At 44.3% G+C, this 17,237-nt stretch overlaps 1 protein-coding gene across 1 annotated transcript; it reads right to left on the reverse strand.

The window, feature by feature from the left end:
* Positions 1-4,471: 4,471 nt before the first annotated feature.
* Positions 4,472-15,526, reverse strand: Pthlh (parathyroid hormone-like hormone). The gene is given in 4 exon segments (NM_012636.1): positions 4,472-4,959; positions 9,371-9,793; positions 15,158-15,283; positions 15,478-15,526. Coding segments are annotated over 3 exon segments (534 nt in total). The 5' UTR covers positions 15,259-15,283; positions 15,478-15,526; the 3' UTR covers positions 4,472-4,949.
* Positions 15,527-17,237: the final 1,711 nt, after the last annotated feature.

Raw genomic sequence — 17,237 nt, forward strand, 5'->3', positions numbered from 1 at the left:
CAGTGACATTGGTAAGCTTTTGCTAACACTCTAGCATCAGATAGAACTTACCGTGAACACTTTTTATATTCTTTGACTGGGCAAGCTCTCCTCTAAGGCAGGGCTTCACAGCCTGCAAACCAGACTAAGAATCCCATTTCTGTGGATGTCTAATATACGGTGAGGGATGACAGATCATGCTAGTGCACATGCACAGCAGGTCCCCAGAAAACAATGAACACTCCCTCCACAACTATGATACTTTGTTCTTTTTGACACAGTAGTTTTTTAATGTTGTAAAATGCTGCAAAGTATAACTTTAACTCTAGAAGAAGATGGCAGTTATGGGTAAGGCTACCAGCTCTCTCTTTTCACGTGCTGGGCTGGCCAGGCTACAACTCTTCAGTACTTGCAGTTGGTGTTGATGCCTGGTTTCACCAGCCCTTGGGATGAATGAAAGGAAGACAGATGGGAGCTTGGAACTGCTAAGTTCTTGGGCCTTGGCGTGTTATTGTTTTGCATTTATTTTGTATAGCATGGACCTCAACAGAGCTCTTTCCCAGCAGTTTTTCAATGACAACTTTGCAGTCCTTGACCATCAATTATCCTACTCAAATGGAAGATGGGTGGACCATTTTTCTTTTCAGACCCCCAAGGCTGTGTGTACTCGGCAGGGAGTAGGAGTCTCTGTAGTAGCCTCTAGCTAACAATCCATTTGTCAAGGGTGACATGCCTCATGTTTATTCCAATTTATAAAAGTCCTCCAGCTCTTAGGAAGATGTTTTGAAGTTTAATTAAAATGCAATTTAAAAACATAACACATCCACATCACACTCGTGTCAGGGACTTACACAGAGACGCAAATGTTCACATCCTGATGGCGGTGGGTCTGGTTAGGAGCTGTGTACATTAATCTTCTGTCAAAGGAGCAGCATGGTTCGTCTGCACACTGGGCCCTGTGGGTAACTTCTATGCCGTGTATTCACGGGAAGAGAACCTGATATTTTAAATTCTCCTCCCTTCCTGTGGGAGGTTGCTGTACCTTCAACACAAGCCCTTACTTCTTGTGCTTATGGAGCTGGAAAAGTCCCTGTGAAACCAGAAGCTGAGGAACAGAGGGCACTCTGGTACACAGCGGAGAGCTTGGTGTTACTCCCCAGGCTTCCTGTTACTGGAATAGAAGGGCTCGAGGTGGGAGTCAGAAACACCCCATGCTCAGAACCCATTTCTGTCTTCAGAGGCTTTGTTTAATCTCTTACTATTTTGAAGTCTAAAGGAGAATTTATTGGACACCTATTAGACAGACAGTTTCTGTGCCAAGGCTGCTGTGTGGTGTTGGGTATTGGACCTCAGACATAGAAATCTACAAGGCAATGAGAGAGGCAACACCGGTTAGTGGGTTGGTACCTGTCACATGGAGGCAGAATCCATTGGAATATCACTTAGAGTCTTCACCCTGCCTTTGAAGAGCTCACTTGAGATTTCATGAGTAATGTGGAGCCTGGCAACTCTGTAGCAGAATCTTTGTGGTAGTCTTGTGTGTAAAACCTTCTGGGTCAAGCAAGAAAGGGAAGCAGGAAGGATCGGGACTTGGGATGACCTTCATCTTTAGTTTCAGGAAGTGTTTTAGGAACACTTCCTAGTTCAAGTTCCCAATCCGATCTCCAGAACTTACAGAAGATGAAAGCCCTGCTGGCTTGGCTTCTGTCTATAGAGAGTTCTGAATTCCAATGAACTTTGTTGGGCAGAGGGAAAGTAGCAACTAAACTATAAGGAAGTTGTTCTGGAACTCACCTGTAGATTACACAACTGTAACAGCTTGGGATGAATAAGAGTTCTATCGAGAATGAGCTCAGGCACGTTAAGGCTGGTTACACACCAGTGATGGACCGTTCAATGTTTAGTTAATGGACAGGTACAGGATAGAAATTAAAGTCACAATTGACTCTTGTCTTCCTGTTGGGCCCATTATATACTGTGTTAGAGCAACTTGGATTTGAAAACATTGACTCTTTTTGTCCTTCTGTGAAGTAGGCATAGAGTGCTTGAGGAGTCTTTAAGCTGCTTTGTGTACCCATACAATCTAACCATCCAGTGATGCAGTCTTGCCTTCTAAGAAAATGCTCAGTTTCTTTGCACTTTTGACCTGACCTGGCCAGTAAGCCAAAACTAGCATTTGTAAGGCAGAAGGAAGATGCCTGTGTTGGCTTTTAACTTTTTAAAAGATGATACTGTTAGCCTGAGTTTTTGCTTAAAATGTAGCTCAAAGTATCTGAGCTGCGTTACAAAGTCACATTTCACAATGATGGCTAAGACAGCATGGGTAAAGCATACAGTTTTACATACAAGTGTCCTTGTATATGTGTCCTTTGGAGCTAACTCTTCATTTATAAATATGTTGGGCGTTTAATTAACACAAGAGCTCTGTACGAATAAAGACTAAGTGTTCCACAGGCAGTTTAGCTTCTTTTGCTTGTTTCTGAGTATTCGGGTCAATTCACCCCACTGTAATTGCCATTGCTTGGTGAGCATTATCTAAGGCTGTAGAGATGTAGACCATAATTTGCTGCACTTCTGTAGGTTGACTATTTGTGTTTTTCTGAAGGTAATCTTGTTTCCTTCATATTCATATTTCATTCTACAGTCCTTTTTGCACAACTGCCAGGGAAGCCAGGGTGTGTCTAAAGGTAACGATGGTATCAAGAATGCTTCGGTAAGAATTGGTGACAGAAATCCGCACAGTTCCTTTTTCCTGCTCCTAGCACTGGGCTACTTAGAAAGATAAACTTAAAGATGGCTTGCATTTAAAAGGGCAAGCATGCCTCATTATCTGAGTATTTTCCAAGTGTGCCTTCTGGAAACACAATTTTCTTTTTCCTCTCTCTCCCTCCTCCTCTCTCTCTCTCCTCCCTTCTTTCCCTCCTCGATTTGTTCTGAGACACTAAGACTGGGTCACTCTATGTAGCCCTGGATATCCTAGAACTCATTATGTAGAACAGGCTGGCCTCAAACTCATGATGGAGGCATACTGGTCTTTAACTTCCAAGTGCTGTGATTAGAGGCAAGCATCGCCATGCCTGGCATAGAAACACATCTTTCATGGAAACAACATATAAAGATTGGATAAAATCATTCCAAGGTTTAGACTCTCAGATGGAGTTTTACAAAATAAGTTGGAGCTGTTTTTGGAGGTGTTCCAAAGAACTTGCACACACAGGGCTAGAGTATTGTACCTTAGCCTCTGAGTATTCCTTAGATATGAAAACCATCTTTGACAAATCCATAAGAAGAAGTGAGTACAATATCTTGTACTTACCCGCCAGTATAGCTTTACAATTCTTACAAATAGTAAGAAGAGTCTCCTGAAGGCTATGAGACCCAAGAGACAACACTGATAAAGTCAGCCCAACCCTAAACTCTCTCTGATTCTTCCCTTTTCTTTCAAAAAAATTCACATGTGTTGTGTATCATTTCACAGTTTCATGTAGATGGTGTTGTGTTGGTTTATGTAATCTGCACATTGGTGGGGAAGAACCCTGGAGGAGGTTACTGCATTTTACTTCCTAAGTGCTTTCAAGTGTCTGATAGACAGCAAATAGGATGCTGATTACTGACAGAACATTCCTGAGCATGGGTGTGCTTGATCTAGGATTTGGATCTTACACTGAACACATGTAAGGAACACAATTTTGAGTCAGGAGGAGGTGGTGGTGGTGGTGGCACACACCTTTAACCCCAGCACTTGGCGGGCAGGGGCAGGTGGATCTCTGAGTTTGAGGCCAGCCTGTTCTACACAGTGAGTCTCAGGACATCCAGGGCTACACAGAGAAACCCTATCTTGGAAAATAACAAACCAAAACAGAACAGAACAGAATTTCACCAGAAGGTAGAGAGAGGAAGAGAGTGAGGTTCACAGTGGACATGGGTTCCCTGTGGCACTAACAGTGTGCTGTTGTTGACATTAGAGCTCCTGCAACTGAGACACAGCCTAGTGATCCTCCTCTGACAGCCTGTTGACATGTCCTGTGGCTTCCAAACCTTTCTCCCTTCTTTCTGTAGGAGGAAACCATAACCAGCAGAATTCCCGAGCAGATCTTTTATTATTGTTATGAATGAGAGCAAGCCCTTGCAAACTAAACTTTACATTGGCAAAATTTATTCAGAGTCTTCAAGTCCTGGACCCACTTCTCTGGGTTTTAACTCTGGACAACCCTCTTTGACCCTTTCTCCTGACTTCTCTGCTTATTTTTTGCCCTTTCTTGTCTTTCTTTTCAACTTGAAGTTCAGGCTGTTCAGCCATTCTATTGACTTGAGCTGAAATATTGGACAAAATACATTTTAAGTGGTTTTTAACTAAAAGCTAATGCGGACACATTGGAGTAGATGCCCACACAAACACATCAAGCTTAGGATTTTATTCAAGTAGAATTTAAAAAAAAATTGTACTGTGTTTCTCTGATTAGAAACCTTAAAGAATTAAAACCAACATTGTAAGTCACGGTGTAATTAGATTATATTTTATTAGACATTCTTTACAAATTTAAAATACTGCCATTTTTACATGCGCAGAGGGAGATCAGTCTAGATAATTATATTTCAGAACTCATCAAAATGAACCACAAAATAGAGACACTTTTTCGTGTTAAATTCATCGACATACTTGATATGTATACCTAAAGTGCATTATGTTACAAAAAAACAGAGTCAGCAGCACCAAGATACATTTACAAATAAATACATCAGTTGACAAAATAAATTATGGTAACAGTGACAGTAATAATTGGATTAGCCTTGGCAAAAAAAAAAAAGAAGGAAAAATATTCACATGACCCATGTGCAGTTTCCTGGGGAGACAGTTTGATCCCAATGCATTTACAGTATGTACAGGCAATAAATATGTCTAATACTTTCCATATGTTTACTATTACAGAATCCTGTAACGTGTCCTTGGAAGATCTTCGGTGAAAGTTTCAATGCGTCCTGTGAAGACAAGGAAGGGGAAAAAACCCCCAGAGATTAATCTCTCTTGCAGACCGGACAACACGCGATTAAAAGACGTAAGCGAAAGAGACAGGCAGGATCTCAGTGGGAAGAGATGGTGGGACCTCAAGGCGTGCCCTACGGAAAGTACCACTTGGGAGTCCACCCGTCTCGGGAACCTCAGCTATGGCTGGAGTCCTTGATCCAACTGAGAGGTCAGTGTGGCACGGACAGAAAAGAGGGCCTGGATAGCCAGCTGTGGTCAGCCAGAGAAAGGAGAAGCATGCTGTCTGCCAGTGGCGTGTCAGGAAAACGTTGTGATGGAGGATCTGGAGGCTGAGACAAGCTGGGACCTCAGTCACCAGTGTTCCTCACTAGGAAGTTTGTTTTTCAGCATATATGACGTGAGTGGGCCAAAGCCTGTTTATTCTGCCTGGACGCTCATTTAGCTGTGGACTGTGATGCTGGTGGGCACAGCTCGCTGGACACACATTGAAGGAGGGGTTGTTAGCCAGAACATGCTGTGTTCATGGGATGTGACCTGTCAACTTTTTTGAGCTGTCTTTACACACTCATTATGAGGCTGATACTGGATTTTAACTTCAGGGACAAAAGCAAGAATTATTTGTCTCTAGTAGTTTGGCTTGAATGGATTTTTTCAAAAGAAAAAAAAAACAACGTTCTTTTAAAAGAAAGTCTCTCACTGGATAGGCCATGCCAATCTCAAACTTGCAATCTTCCTGTCTCAGCAAAAGTCTATTTTAAGTGACCAGACACCTAGGAATAAACTGAGTTACTGTTGCTCTCTCTGTCCGTGTGATTACTCAGTTAGTGCTGGGGTGGGGACTATTGTGACTGTGTGTGCATGGGGCTGGGGCTCTGAGAACTTCCTGCTCCCTCTCTTTGTAAAGTCTATTTCAGTGAAAACACGCTCATTTATAAGGAAATGCTTAGGGAGTAGGAACTGACTGTGTCATTGAATTAACAGGCGGATGTGTGGGTGGAATCTTACGCTGCAGACATGTGTGGGTGTGGGAGTCAAAAAGTCTCAACCACTTTGGCGTGTCACATGCAACTTTAAAGAAGAGTTGCTAACATGTAGGGAGTATCATGAAGCTCTCTCTCAGTCGTTTTGATTGGGTTTCAATACTTAAAGAACTCCTAACTGCAGAGAAAGGGAGAGTTTGAGATTAATGTTGGAACTGGAAGGATGTTAGCAGTAAAGCAAGATGATGATGATGATGATGATGATGATGATGATGATGATGATTCACTAATTTGTTCATTACACCTACAAAAATGTCTCTTTCTAAGTGGCACTTATTGGATTGAGTTTAAGATAACAAAGTGGAAATAATAGCATTTTGAACAATTATTTTTCTCAAAAAGAAAGGAACAAATTTTCACCCTCTCTAGGCTTTCCTTGGCTCTGTCTTTATTAAAGGTACATACTGGAAAAGCCAAGTAAAATGTTATCAAGTGGCCAGCATGAAGAGAGGTGTGTGTGTGTGTATTTGTGTGGTGCATGTGATAGGTAGGTGGTGTCTGTAAGTGTATGGTGTGTGGTGTGTGTTTGGTGGGTGTATGTGGTGTGTGTGTGTAGCATGTGAATGTATGTGTGTGTGTATCGTATGTGTGGCGTGTGTGTGTGTGGTATATGTAGTGTGTGTGGAATGTACATGTGTGTATAACAACTTATATGTGACATGTGTGTGTATGTGTGTTTGTGGTGTGTGTGTGGTATGTGTGGTGTACGGGGTGTGTGTGTATGGTGTGAATGTATGTGTGTGTATAACATATGTGGTGTGTATGTGTGTGTCTATGTATGTGTGCATGTGTGTGATAATGCTAATGTTTAGAGTCTGAGTTTTTTGGTCACTGAAAAGCTTTCATATTTTTCTAACAGTATTTTCCAAGCCAAAACATGATTTTCAGAAATGAGTACCTAACTGCATCTGGGCATCTTATGTCAAACATCAAAAATTTTAATGCAATCATAATGCTAATATATATAAAATACAATATATATAAAGTTCCTTTGAATGTTTTATAGGAGAGGAAACAGGTAAATTTCCCTGGTAGTTTCCCATATGAAACTATATAATAATGTCTACTAGAGCTCACACCTGCCACTTCGTCAGACCTCTGAAATCATCATAGAGCCTCGACTTAGAGAACCAGTGTTCTTAAAGGGCCGGTCACTTACAAACCTTTAAGATCTTTAATCTAAAGGTTTCACTTGGACTTCTCAGTCTATGTCTGTGCACATTTTGAGCAGCACACTCCTGGGTCTTACCCTTCGTGACTACTTTCAACCTGTGCCTGCTCTGCTTAGGACACTGCCTTTTTTTTTTTTTTTTTTTTTTTTTTTTGCTATATGCATTTTAATGGAGGTTTAGCACCAGGCATAAGAATTGATGAACATTGATTGTCAATATTTTTCAGACACCTGAAGATGAGCACAGACTTTAAAGGGAAGAAGAAGCACTCATGAAAGTTACTGATGCTTCTGTTTTTATAGTTCTATATAGACACATGTATACTGTGAGGTAATTGATGAAGGCAGAACTCAGCAGAAGCTTTTGAGTGAGCTACAGATATATACATTGTATTTACATCTGCAAGTACCCTGGGTAAGTCAGTGAGTCAGCTCAGGTTAACTAGTTGCAGAGTAGAGCACTGCTGTGCCTGGGAGTTCTCAAATGTGGTTGCACACTGAGTAATTAATCTGCAATGGATACAATGTAACTTCTGTTTTATTTATTGTTTGTTAATGGATTTGGGTGGGAGAGGGGGGATGGAGTATTGTTTCGGATTCCCCCTTGGAGCTCTGTAATCCTGTCTGTATCAAGTGAAAGAGCTGGAACAGCCACGGGGGACTTTAAATAACGTGATCACGGATTGCATGCGATGTGCGATGTGCGATGTGCGATGTGCGATGTGCTCTTGTGTGGCTTTCCTCCTTCTTTCAGACCTCACAGAAGTTCCACACTGAGAAGTAAAAACGAAAAGCAAAGCAGCAGGTCCTATCAGTGGCTGTGCATGGAGAAGTCTGAGCCAATGCAGCACTTGTCTGAGCACTAGGAAAGGGGGAATGAACCTAGCTGGGGTGGGGGTGCACAGCCCAATTCCACGAACTAACTGAGGTTCTCCAGTTGTGAGGTGTTTTGGTTTTCTGTGTGGTAAAATGAAATTAATATCTGTCCCCATTTGCCTCATAGAAACTTGGCCACTTGCCATACAAAATACATAGCAAACCCGTACATTTATATGAAGTAAAGAGAACCAAATCTGTAGATGCCACAACAAGGGCTGGAAATCATGTAATTGCATGCAATTTTCTCTTAGCTCCACGAGCTTGGTACTTTGTCATAGAAGACAAAAGCCAGTCTGGCTCTTCATTTGCTCAAGGTGGTGGATGTTAATGTTAGACCCGAGACCTGAACCTGAGTTACTGAGCTGTTACCTGTGAGTGCTCTGAGCCCCCTGCTCATGTGAGAGAGGGGTAAGCCAGCTGCAAGATGTCCTTACAGTGTTAGCAGGGGAAAATCATGCCAGCTTGTGCAAAAACTGAATCTAAACTAAGACTGAAAAATATCAGAACCAGTTCTTTTTTTTTTTTTTTGAGTTGGTAGAGACCAGCTCAGTTAAAAATCAAATAAACACAAAGCCCGTGTTTCAAAAAAGTAACTTAATTTCTTCGCATTAAAATAAGATGGAAATGTAATGAAATGCAGTTAATTGAACAATGTGTGAATGGCTCAGTTCTTATGTGAGACACTACCTCGCCATGCTGATGGGGATTACCAATGACTTCCTCTTTGAAAACAAGGAATGAAAAGCAAGAAATAAAAAACTATCAGGAAAGTTTTCCAAGACGCTGACCTGAGGAACAAGTCTAATTTCCCAGAAAACCATGATGAGGCTCATCAGGTTCAGAAGCTCAAGTAAGGATTAAAATTACTATGACTGTGTTGGCAGGGAATGCTTATAATTCCAGCTTTTGGGAGGCTAGGGCAGGAGGGTTGCTTTGAGCTCAGTCAGCCTTGGCTTGAGGAAGACCCTATGTGTGGGGAGGAGTGAGGAAGACAGGAATCAGAGAGGGGAGGAGAAGAGGGGAGGGGATGGAAAGGAAAGGGAGAAGGAAGGGAGGGAGGATGGTAGGGAGGGAGGGATGGAGGGAGGGAGGGAGTGAGGGAGGGAAGGAGGGAGGGAGGGAGGAAGGATGGTTGATTGGGCTGGTGGGAGGGAAGTAGGGAAATTAAATTGTCTAGCAGGCTAACCAGGAATGGGACTGAGATTGTGGCCTAACTCATGTAGTCTCAGATCAAGATACAGAGGATTCTGCATCTCTGGGACCCAGGCCGGTGGAGGGAGGGGAGCCCTACTGAGCACAGCGGACAGACAATACCTTGAGCTGGGCTCCAGCGAGGTGGAGGTCGGGGAGGTGTGGGGCTGGGGGTTCTCAAGCAGGCCACTCCCAGTTGTGCCTGGCCAGGCGGACCGAGTCCTTCGCTTTTTTTTCTCCTGTTCTCTGCGTTTCCCCGGCTTGCCTTTCTTCTTCTTCCCGGGCGTCTTGAGTGGCTGCTCTTTGTACGTCTCCACCTTGTTGGTTTCCTGAGTTAGGTATCTGCCCTCGTCGTCTGACCCAAATCGCACAGGGTGGTTTTTGGTGTTGGGAGCAGGTTTGGAGTTAGGGGACACCTCCGAGGTAGCTCTGATTTCAGCTGTGTGGATCTCCGCAATCAGATGGTGGAGGAAGAAACGGCGGCGCAAGTCTTGGATGGACTTGCCCTTGTCATGCAGTAGCTGGTGCTCAGACACCGCGCGTTTTCTGTCAGGGGAGAAGACAGTTGTCAGCTGAGGACCTGCCCGTGGGTTACTTGAAGGAATGAGATGGTGAACAGTTGACCTCTAGAGTAGGGAGGGGAGATAGGAAGGGGGGACCTGGGAACCAGTCCCCAAGTCTCGCCGTGGTGGGAAAAGGAAAATTTTGGGGGATTCATTTGTATAAAGTAAAGGGGTCATCAAATTCAGCCCCCACGATTGCTGACACATGATTCAGTTATGCTCAGAAACGAGGCTCAGTCACAAAAAAAAAAAAAAAAAAAACCCTTGCTCAGTTCAGTCTTCAGCACTGGAAATATATACTAAAGAATAAAATAAAGTAAGTTGCCCTGAGGTATTGCTGCAGGAAATCTAACTAGGAGATGTACCCTAAACCATGAGGATTCTGTCACAGTTTCCAGAGTTCTGTTGGAGAAGCAAACTCAGGCGTCTAGTTCCCAGCTTTTCTGGGACAGATGGAGGCCTAGGAAATGCAGATGAATTTTCTCTAAGTGGGCGCCCTCCAAGCTTACACACACACACATGCACACACACACACACACACACACACACACACACACACTCTGAGACCATGATAACACAAACAGCTGAAGTACCAAGTGTGAGAGTAAGACAAGAAGACTGAGGGAGGGCTGAAGGGAAGAGAAGGCAGGTAAGAGAAACGTTGCCTTGCGCTAACGCAAGAATGTAACATTTGTGAACACCGCTCAGCAGGAACCTGTATGTAAAGGTGAAGGGAGAAGGGGCCAAATAGGTAAGTTTCCCCCTGAAGTAGTAGCAGCAAGTGGTCTATTTCTGAGCTCTGCCTCAGTGAGATCCACCTATTCCTCTTAATGTTTTCTTTTTAATTAAAAGGTGAGAGGGACATAGGAAGTTGGTGAACACTCATAGCTTCAGTGCTTAGAAAGCTGAGGCAGGTGGATTGCCTTGAGTTTGAGGGCATCTACGGTTTACACTAGTCACTATCCGTTACACCAGTCACCAGGCTTGCTCCAACTCACACTTTCTTTTCTTCTTTGTCCCCCTCCTCCCCTAAACTCCCGTTCTTTCTTTTCTTCGCTTTAGATCCCCAAGTGCTGGGATCATAGGTGTGCACCATTATCTAAACCTTTTAATTAAGTTTAGACCAAATCCAGTTTTCACCAGTAGACCTAGCTCTCTGAAATGGTTTTTCTTCAGAAGTATCTGAGTGCATTTCCCAGGCCCACTTCCTGAGTGCTCTTACTTCATTCTCACAAGAGTGTCTGGGGCCTTTTTGCCTTTTTAGTAGAACTTTGCCGGCTCTTCAGAGAAACAAGAGAATAATGAACAGCTTCTTCAGGCTCATTTTAAAGATGGGGAAAAATGAGGGGTGGAGATGAGATGACCATTCCTAGTCCAGATGAGGAAAGTCCACAAAACAGGACTCCGATTCTCAAAAGTCCCCAACGTGTTCTCAAGTCCAAGAAAGGCAGAAGTGAGTGTCACAGCAAGGGGACAAGAAACAGCACAGCATAAGAAGCACATGACAGTGGATTGACCCTATGGAGACTGATCCTAATTCTTGAAGACCAACTCCACCCAAGGTAGCTTTCAGCAGCAGTATGAGGAGGTAGGATTCTCAGAGCTTGGTGTACTGTGGGGGGTGGGGTGGGGCCGGAGTGCCAGCTTCCTTGTAGTAGTTTGGTGTGGGGACTGACTTTAAGCCATATAGCTGGTTTTTAAAAGAAGGTATGACTTCATGAAAAGGAATTTAACAGGGGCCTGGTTTAAATGAGGCATGAAGAAGGTGCTCTTCCTTTCCGAAGGTGCCACATTCGAATAGATTAAAATTCTCTTACTCTGGTAACAGCAATCTGGAAACTTTTAATAGTCTACAAATTTGAGGTTTGGGTACAATGTATTTATATCCTCTAATAACATTTTAAAGGACACAATTACTTTGAAAGGTGGCTTTCAAAGCACTGCAGTTTAGTATATTTTACCGAAATATCCCACTAGAAAGAATCTTTTGCTGATAATTAATCATTCTAGGGACTTTTATTTATTTTCCAATTCCTGGCTGATGTGCTTCTTGTCTTCAAGTTAATTCTCAATTCTATCTCAGTTTGGAGCCAAACCGTTATGGTTGGTCTATTTGAATCAAGTCTCCATTGCCCTTGCCTCTGTCACTGGCATGTGTGTCTGTCATGTTGGCCAGCCTGTCACTATGAGTCATGGCACCTTCACAACTGAGAAACTGTACTTTCTTAGAACGGTTCTCATGGAAAGTGCAACCATAGTTTATCCTTGTGTTTTATAAAATGCAAGTAGCATGGTGTTTGGTACCTCTCAGGTGGGGTACACAGCCCCTATCTTACGTACTGTTAAGACAAATTACTTAGTATCTTTAGGACCAACTTCCTTTAAAATACTGTGGAGAACACATATCTGTTTGGGAAATTGCACTGAAGGAGTGGAAGAACACAATGATATCTTTACCATCAATGGGAAATTAGCCCCATGAAATTGTCCAAAGGATTATAAGAAATGACAGAGATGTGTGACGTGAACAGTCAGGATAGCTCTCAGTTGTGAGAAATGAATTAAAGGATTTTCAACGAAGATAATGCTGAAACATTTTTAGCTGCAAATATGGCAGCAATCACGATCTGTAAACATTTCATAGCACAGCGGTTGACATGGATCTTATTACAAACCAAAGTGCCAGCATGGAAAAATAAGTGGATTTATACTTTATCCTTGTCTTTGGTTACTGTAAAAAAAATTAAAAGAAAAAATTGGGCAAAAGTTTATCAGAGGTAACTTGGACTTCAGTCAAAACATAGCTGTTCTGCTAGAAAGAAAAACGTTCCCGAGGGAGTTTTCAAGGAGGGAAATGAGGTATCTTAGGAGCTGTCAAGGAAAGGGAACAGCAGACATGGAAAGTTCTCTGCCCAAGTTTGTGTGTGCTGATGTGAGGCTCAGGGGAAGCGATGGGAGTTTGAGAAAAGCTCTGTGGTCCACAGAGGAGACAGGGTTAGGGTGTTAGAGTTAGCATGACTCACAGAGCTCCCTTCCAATCCCCATGACTCAGTAGAAAGTTATTCCTTCATTATGTGGAATAGACCCAATCTGGCCTAAGCAAGACAGCCAACGATGCCTCGGGCTTCTCCATCACTCGGGGTTCCCTTGCTATGGCAAACATGGAGAATCTCTAGCCACTGTATACATCTACACAGCAGCGTCCATCCACCCCAACTTTCTAGTAGGCAATTTGATTGTGAGCCAGCCATTACAATTCACCTTCCGATGGCTTAGGAAGCACACTTACAATAGTCTTCTGTCTCTAAAAAAATACAAATCTCTAACTTAAAAAAAAAAAAAACTCAATACATTTTAAGCAGTGTCCCTAAAGTTGAACATTAGGGTTTGATGGTAAGTTAGAATTTCAAGGAGCTAGCCTGATTTTGGGACGTAGTCCGTAAATGTTTTTTTTTTTTCCAGCACGTGCACAAAAATAATGAGTTAAAGGAAAACAACCCTCCATTTGGCTATGATGATTTTGACTCCCTCAAAAACCTCAGCTATGACGTGATGAGCTATTAACATTAGGGATAGGGGTATCTATCTTGTAGTTTTATAATCATAGCCAAGTGTGAGCATTTAACTACCCTATTATATTTCACCTACAAACAGAGCTAGTGCAGAGTTCCTAGCTGCCAAGTAGTTTCCAAGGGGGCAGTTCTGGAAGATGCAACAAAGAAAGAGTTAAAAACAGATGTAAGGATAGCTTAGTGCTATTTTTATGCCGTCATTGTAGACTCAAGCATGGCTCATTTACTCTTTCTCAAAAGAGAAAATAGGTATTAGGCAACTTTAAAGAAAAAGTTGGCTCTGTTCCAAGACAGAAATTCTTATCCAAATAAATACAGTATGTAAGTGTGCTTTTTTTTTTTCTAAAAAAAAAATCCAGCTCATCTGAATTTATATTTGGATGCTAGGTAATTGAATTTCACACAAGTCTCAAAAATGAGCAAAAAGTCTGAAGACAATTTTGAGAAGTAAGGCAGCAGTACACTCGCTCTCGGGACAATGCCGCCTTATCTCCAGTACAATGCTCTACACAACTTGCCTTAGGAGATTCATAATAGTTTCATTTTGGTGCCAAGATCCAGACATGTCTAAAGTAATTTCATTTAAAGATTTTTTCTGCCAAACTAATAAGAATAGACCAGAAGCAGGCGCTGAACAGTTGCCTTTTTGTATACCCTCGGGAGTTTACAAGAAGCGCCAGGAACCTGACTGTAAATATTAGGTAGAGATTGCTGCTTCTATTGTGAGGTGAGCAAGTCCTCCTAATGCCTTCTCCAGAGCCAAACGGCTCAGTTCTTAAACTTTATGATTTTCCCATCCCGAACAGAGTCTGTGTTAAGAGAATGCAGCCCTAGATGGTATTACATCCACATCGATGAACTGTGCCCAGTAGCCTATCAAGACAGTCAGATTCAAGCATGCCTACTGCTGAGGTATTTTGCTGGCGTACTTGGATGTATGCTTATCTCAAAGTCAAAATCACTCTTCTTAAAGAAAACAAAAACCAGAGACCGAAATGCCAGCTGAGAATGCCTAACTACAAGCTTTCAGTCCACAATGCAAATATTTCGACTCCGGATTAAAGAACCGTTAGCAATAATTCCAGGAAAAAGAAAGTTTCCACACCTAAAGTCCATTTTGGAGGCAAGCACACCGCCTTCCTGAATGGTATCGATACTAAAGTTGGACATTTGCCACTAAAAAGATGTTACTACTAAATTATATAATATGCTTTGTTATGTAACACGGTCCTGTTTTATATGCTTAAAATTATGTCATTCATAATGAAACTAGGCACAAAGTTTTTGCTTCTCACACGCAAACTGCCACCCACTTCATTTAGACATATTCACGCGCGCGCGCGCGCGTACACACACACACACACACACACACACACACACACACACACACACACACACACACACACAAGCGCAGACAGCTCCTGAATCTCTCAGTTTTCCTGATGAGTTTCAGAACCTCCTGGTGGATAAAGTAACTTTGGTGGTTCCCTACAGGCAGATATCTTGCCGGCAGAGATTCTGAAAAAGAGTCCCTCTTACAGAAAGGCACACCAAACTTGTTTCTTGATTGTCCCTTTTAGGGTCTCACCAGCTCTCTAGCCGGCTCTCCTGGGCTCAGCCCGTTGCTAGCAGGTACCCCGTGACTGTGTCTAACTCAGGTTGAGAGCATCAGGGAAGGCTCTGAGTTCTTGGCTTCCGCATTGCCCGCCTCAGTTCGGCCACCTCTGGTGCTGGTCTCCTCCATCCCTCACCCGGGAGGAAGATCCGGTACTTACAGCCTGCGACCAAGCCCCTCCACCGAGCGCCCGCGGGAGGGCACGGAGTAGCTGAGCAGGAACACCAGGACGCTCCACTGCTGAACCAGCCTCCGCAGCATCGTGCCGCTCGCTGGCTCTGGGGACCTGCAAGAGTGGAACCCGAGGGTCAGTCCTGGCTCTCCATCTATCTCTTCCTCTCACTGCCCCTCTCCCTCTTTTGGAACCCCGTGGCTTCCCAACAAGCCACTCCAATGTCGAGGGCATCTCACAAGTTATAAGGAAAAAAGAAAACAAGAAAAAGAAAGCAAAAAAGTGTTTCCGAGCCCCTGAGCACTTACTTTTGTAGGAATCAGCGCCTCCAACTGTGCCTCTCTCAAACCGCACAGGCAAAAAAAAAAAAAAAAAAAAAAAAAAAAAAAAAGGGACCCGAGAAGGGAAAAAGCAATCAGAGAGTTTCCTCTGAAAGAGCGAAGACCGAACGTTTTACATAGGCGTCGGGGATGCGTGACGCGTTGCTGTGGCTCCCATAGCAATGTCTAATTAGTCTTGGCGGCAGCGCTCTGGGTCGCGGGGCAGGGCGAACCCCTCTTCAAACGCGAGTGTCCCGCAGGAGTCAGCTGTCCTGCGCACCAGGCCTCTGGGTGCAAAGCCACTTGCGGCAGAGAGCGTATATATACATAGCTGTCGGTCTACCTCCTCCGGTGGGCTGGTTGCTTCCGGAAAGTTGATTCCACAACGCCCTTGAACAAGTTGCAGGCGCGCGTGTCGTGGATGCGAGGGCCAGGTGGCCGCGAGGGCGGGTTCCGGCGGCGGGGCGGAGCGGCCCAGCTGGGGCGGCGCAGGTTGGAGAGGAGCTGTGAGCCCAGCCTTGGAAGGTTCACACGCTCTGTGGCCAACCTGCTGAGAAGTGAGCGAGTCGCAAAGAGGTGGCGCCCGAGGAACGCGCGCCGGCGGAGCAGACTGGGGTGAGCGGGCCGGCGGGGGCGGGGAGCACAGGGGAGCTGGGAGCCACGGAGCCCCACCCCAGTCCCGGCCCGCGTGGGCCGATCTGACGCTCTCCTCCTCCTGAACCAGCCTGCTGCCGCCTGAGTCCAGGAGCCCAGGTCCAGGAGCCCTGGTCCCCACCGGCGGCAAGGAGGAACTCCGGGTGGCCTGCGAATCCCAAGAGTCCCAAGCTCGTTTGCAAGCTCGCACTGTTGCAAGCCAGCCTTCCTGCCTGGCATGGCCTTCCCCTGGGGAGGGGACTAACCCTAGCACCCAGGAGAGCAAAGGCGATTTTTGGTCTTAACTGTTTGAGAACAGCTGGGGACATCACATCTGGAGCAGATCCTAGAAAGGGTGTGTGAACAAGGATGAAGACCCACTTTGTGATCTCAGAGAACCTGGAGCACACAGAATCCTTCTTAGCCACTCTTCCTCTGATAACCTACTCTATGTCCTGCTATAGATTCACTGAGTAACCTTATTCCAGTCGTTTCAGCTTCTCAGCGCTGCTGGGTGGGTGGGTGGGGAGAGGGGGAGAATGTTGTGGGCTACTGGTTCTTACCAGTGTGTGTGTGTGTGTGTGTGTGTGTGTGTGTGTGTGTGTGTGTAAACTGGTTCCCCGAGGTCCTAGATCCTGCTGAAACGAACCCAGGAACCACTCAAAGAAATTTGTCTTCTGGACAATCCTGCTGGAAATTTTCATCTGTTTGTCACTCAGAGACCTTTGTCAGGCCCGGGCTGCCTTCCCTGATGCTCTACAGACTTCTGGGGTGGGTACAGCTAGGACTTCTCACCCCTCTCCACCCTGAAGCCTTGCTGCTGGCTAGCAGTTAAGGCGGGGTCCCCTCTCATCAGAAGCTCTTGTCTCATTCCTTGATTCTTTTAAACTTCATACTTGTGAAAAAAAAAAAAAAACTTGGCTTCTTCCCACCTTAAAAAGAAACCCGGGAATTCCCATAACGTCCTTTAAGAAGTTAAGGATTTGTAACTGTTAGACTTGCTTGGATGGCATGAAAAGACAACGTTTGAGCCTGTGACACTCTGTGATAACCCTTCCCCAAAGATGCTGGAGCCCTAATTGATCTGAAGTGGGGAGCCCCACGAGAGGAAAAGA

The sequence above is a fragment of the Rattus norvegicus genome, chromosome 4, assembly GCF_036323735.1.
Source record: "Rattus norvegicus strain BN/NHsdMcwi chromosome 4, GRCr8, whole genome shotgun sequence".
Taxonomy (NCBI): Eukaryota; Metazoa; Chordata; class Mammalia; order Rodentia; family Muridae; genus Rattus; species Rattus norvegicus.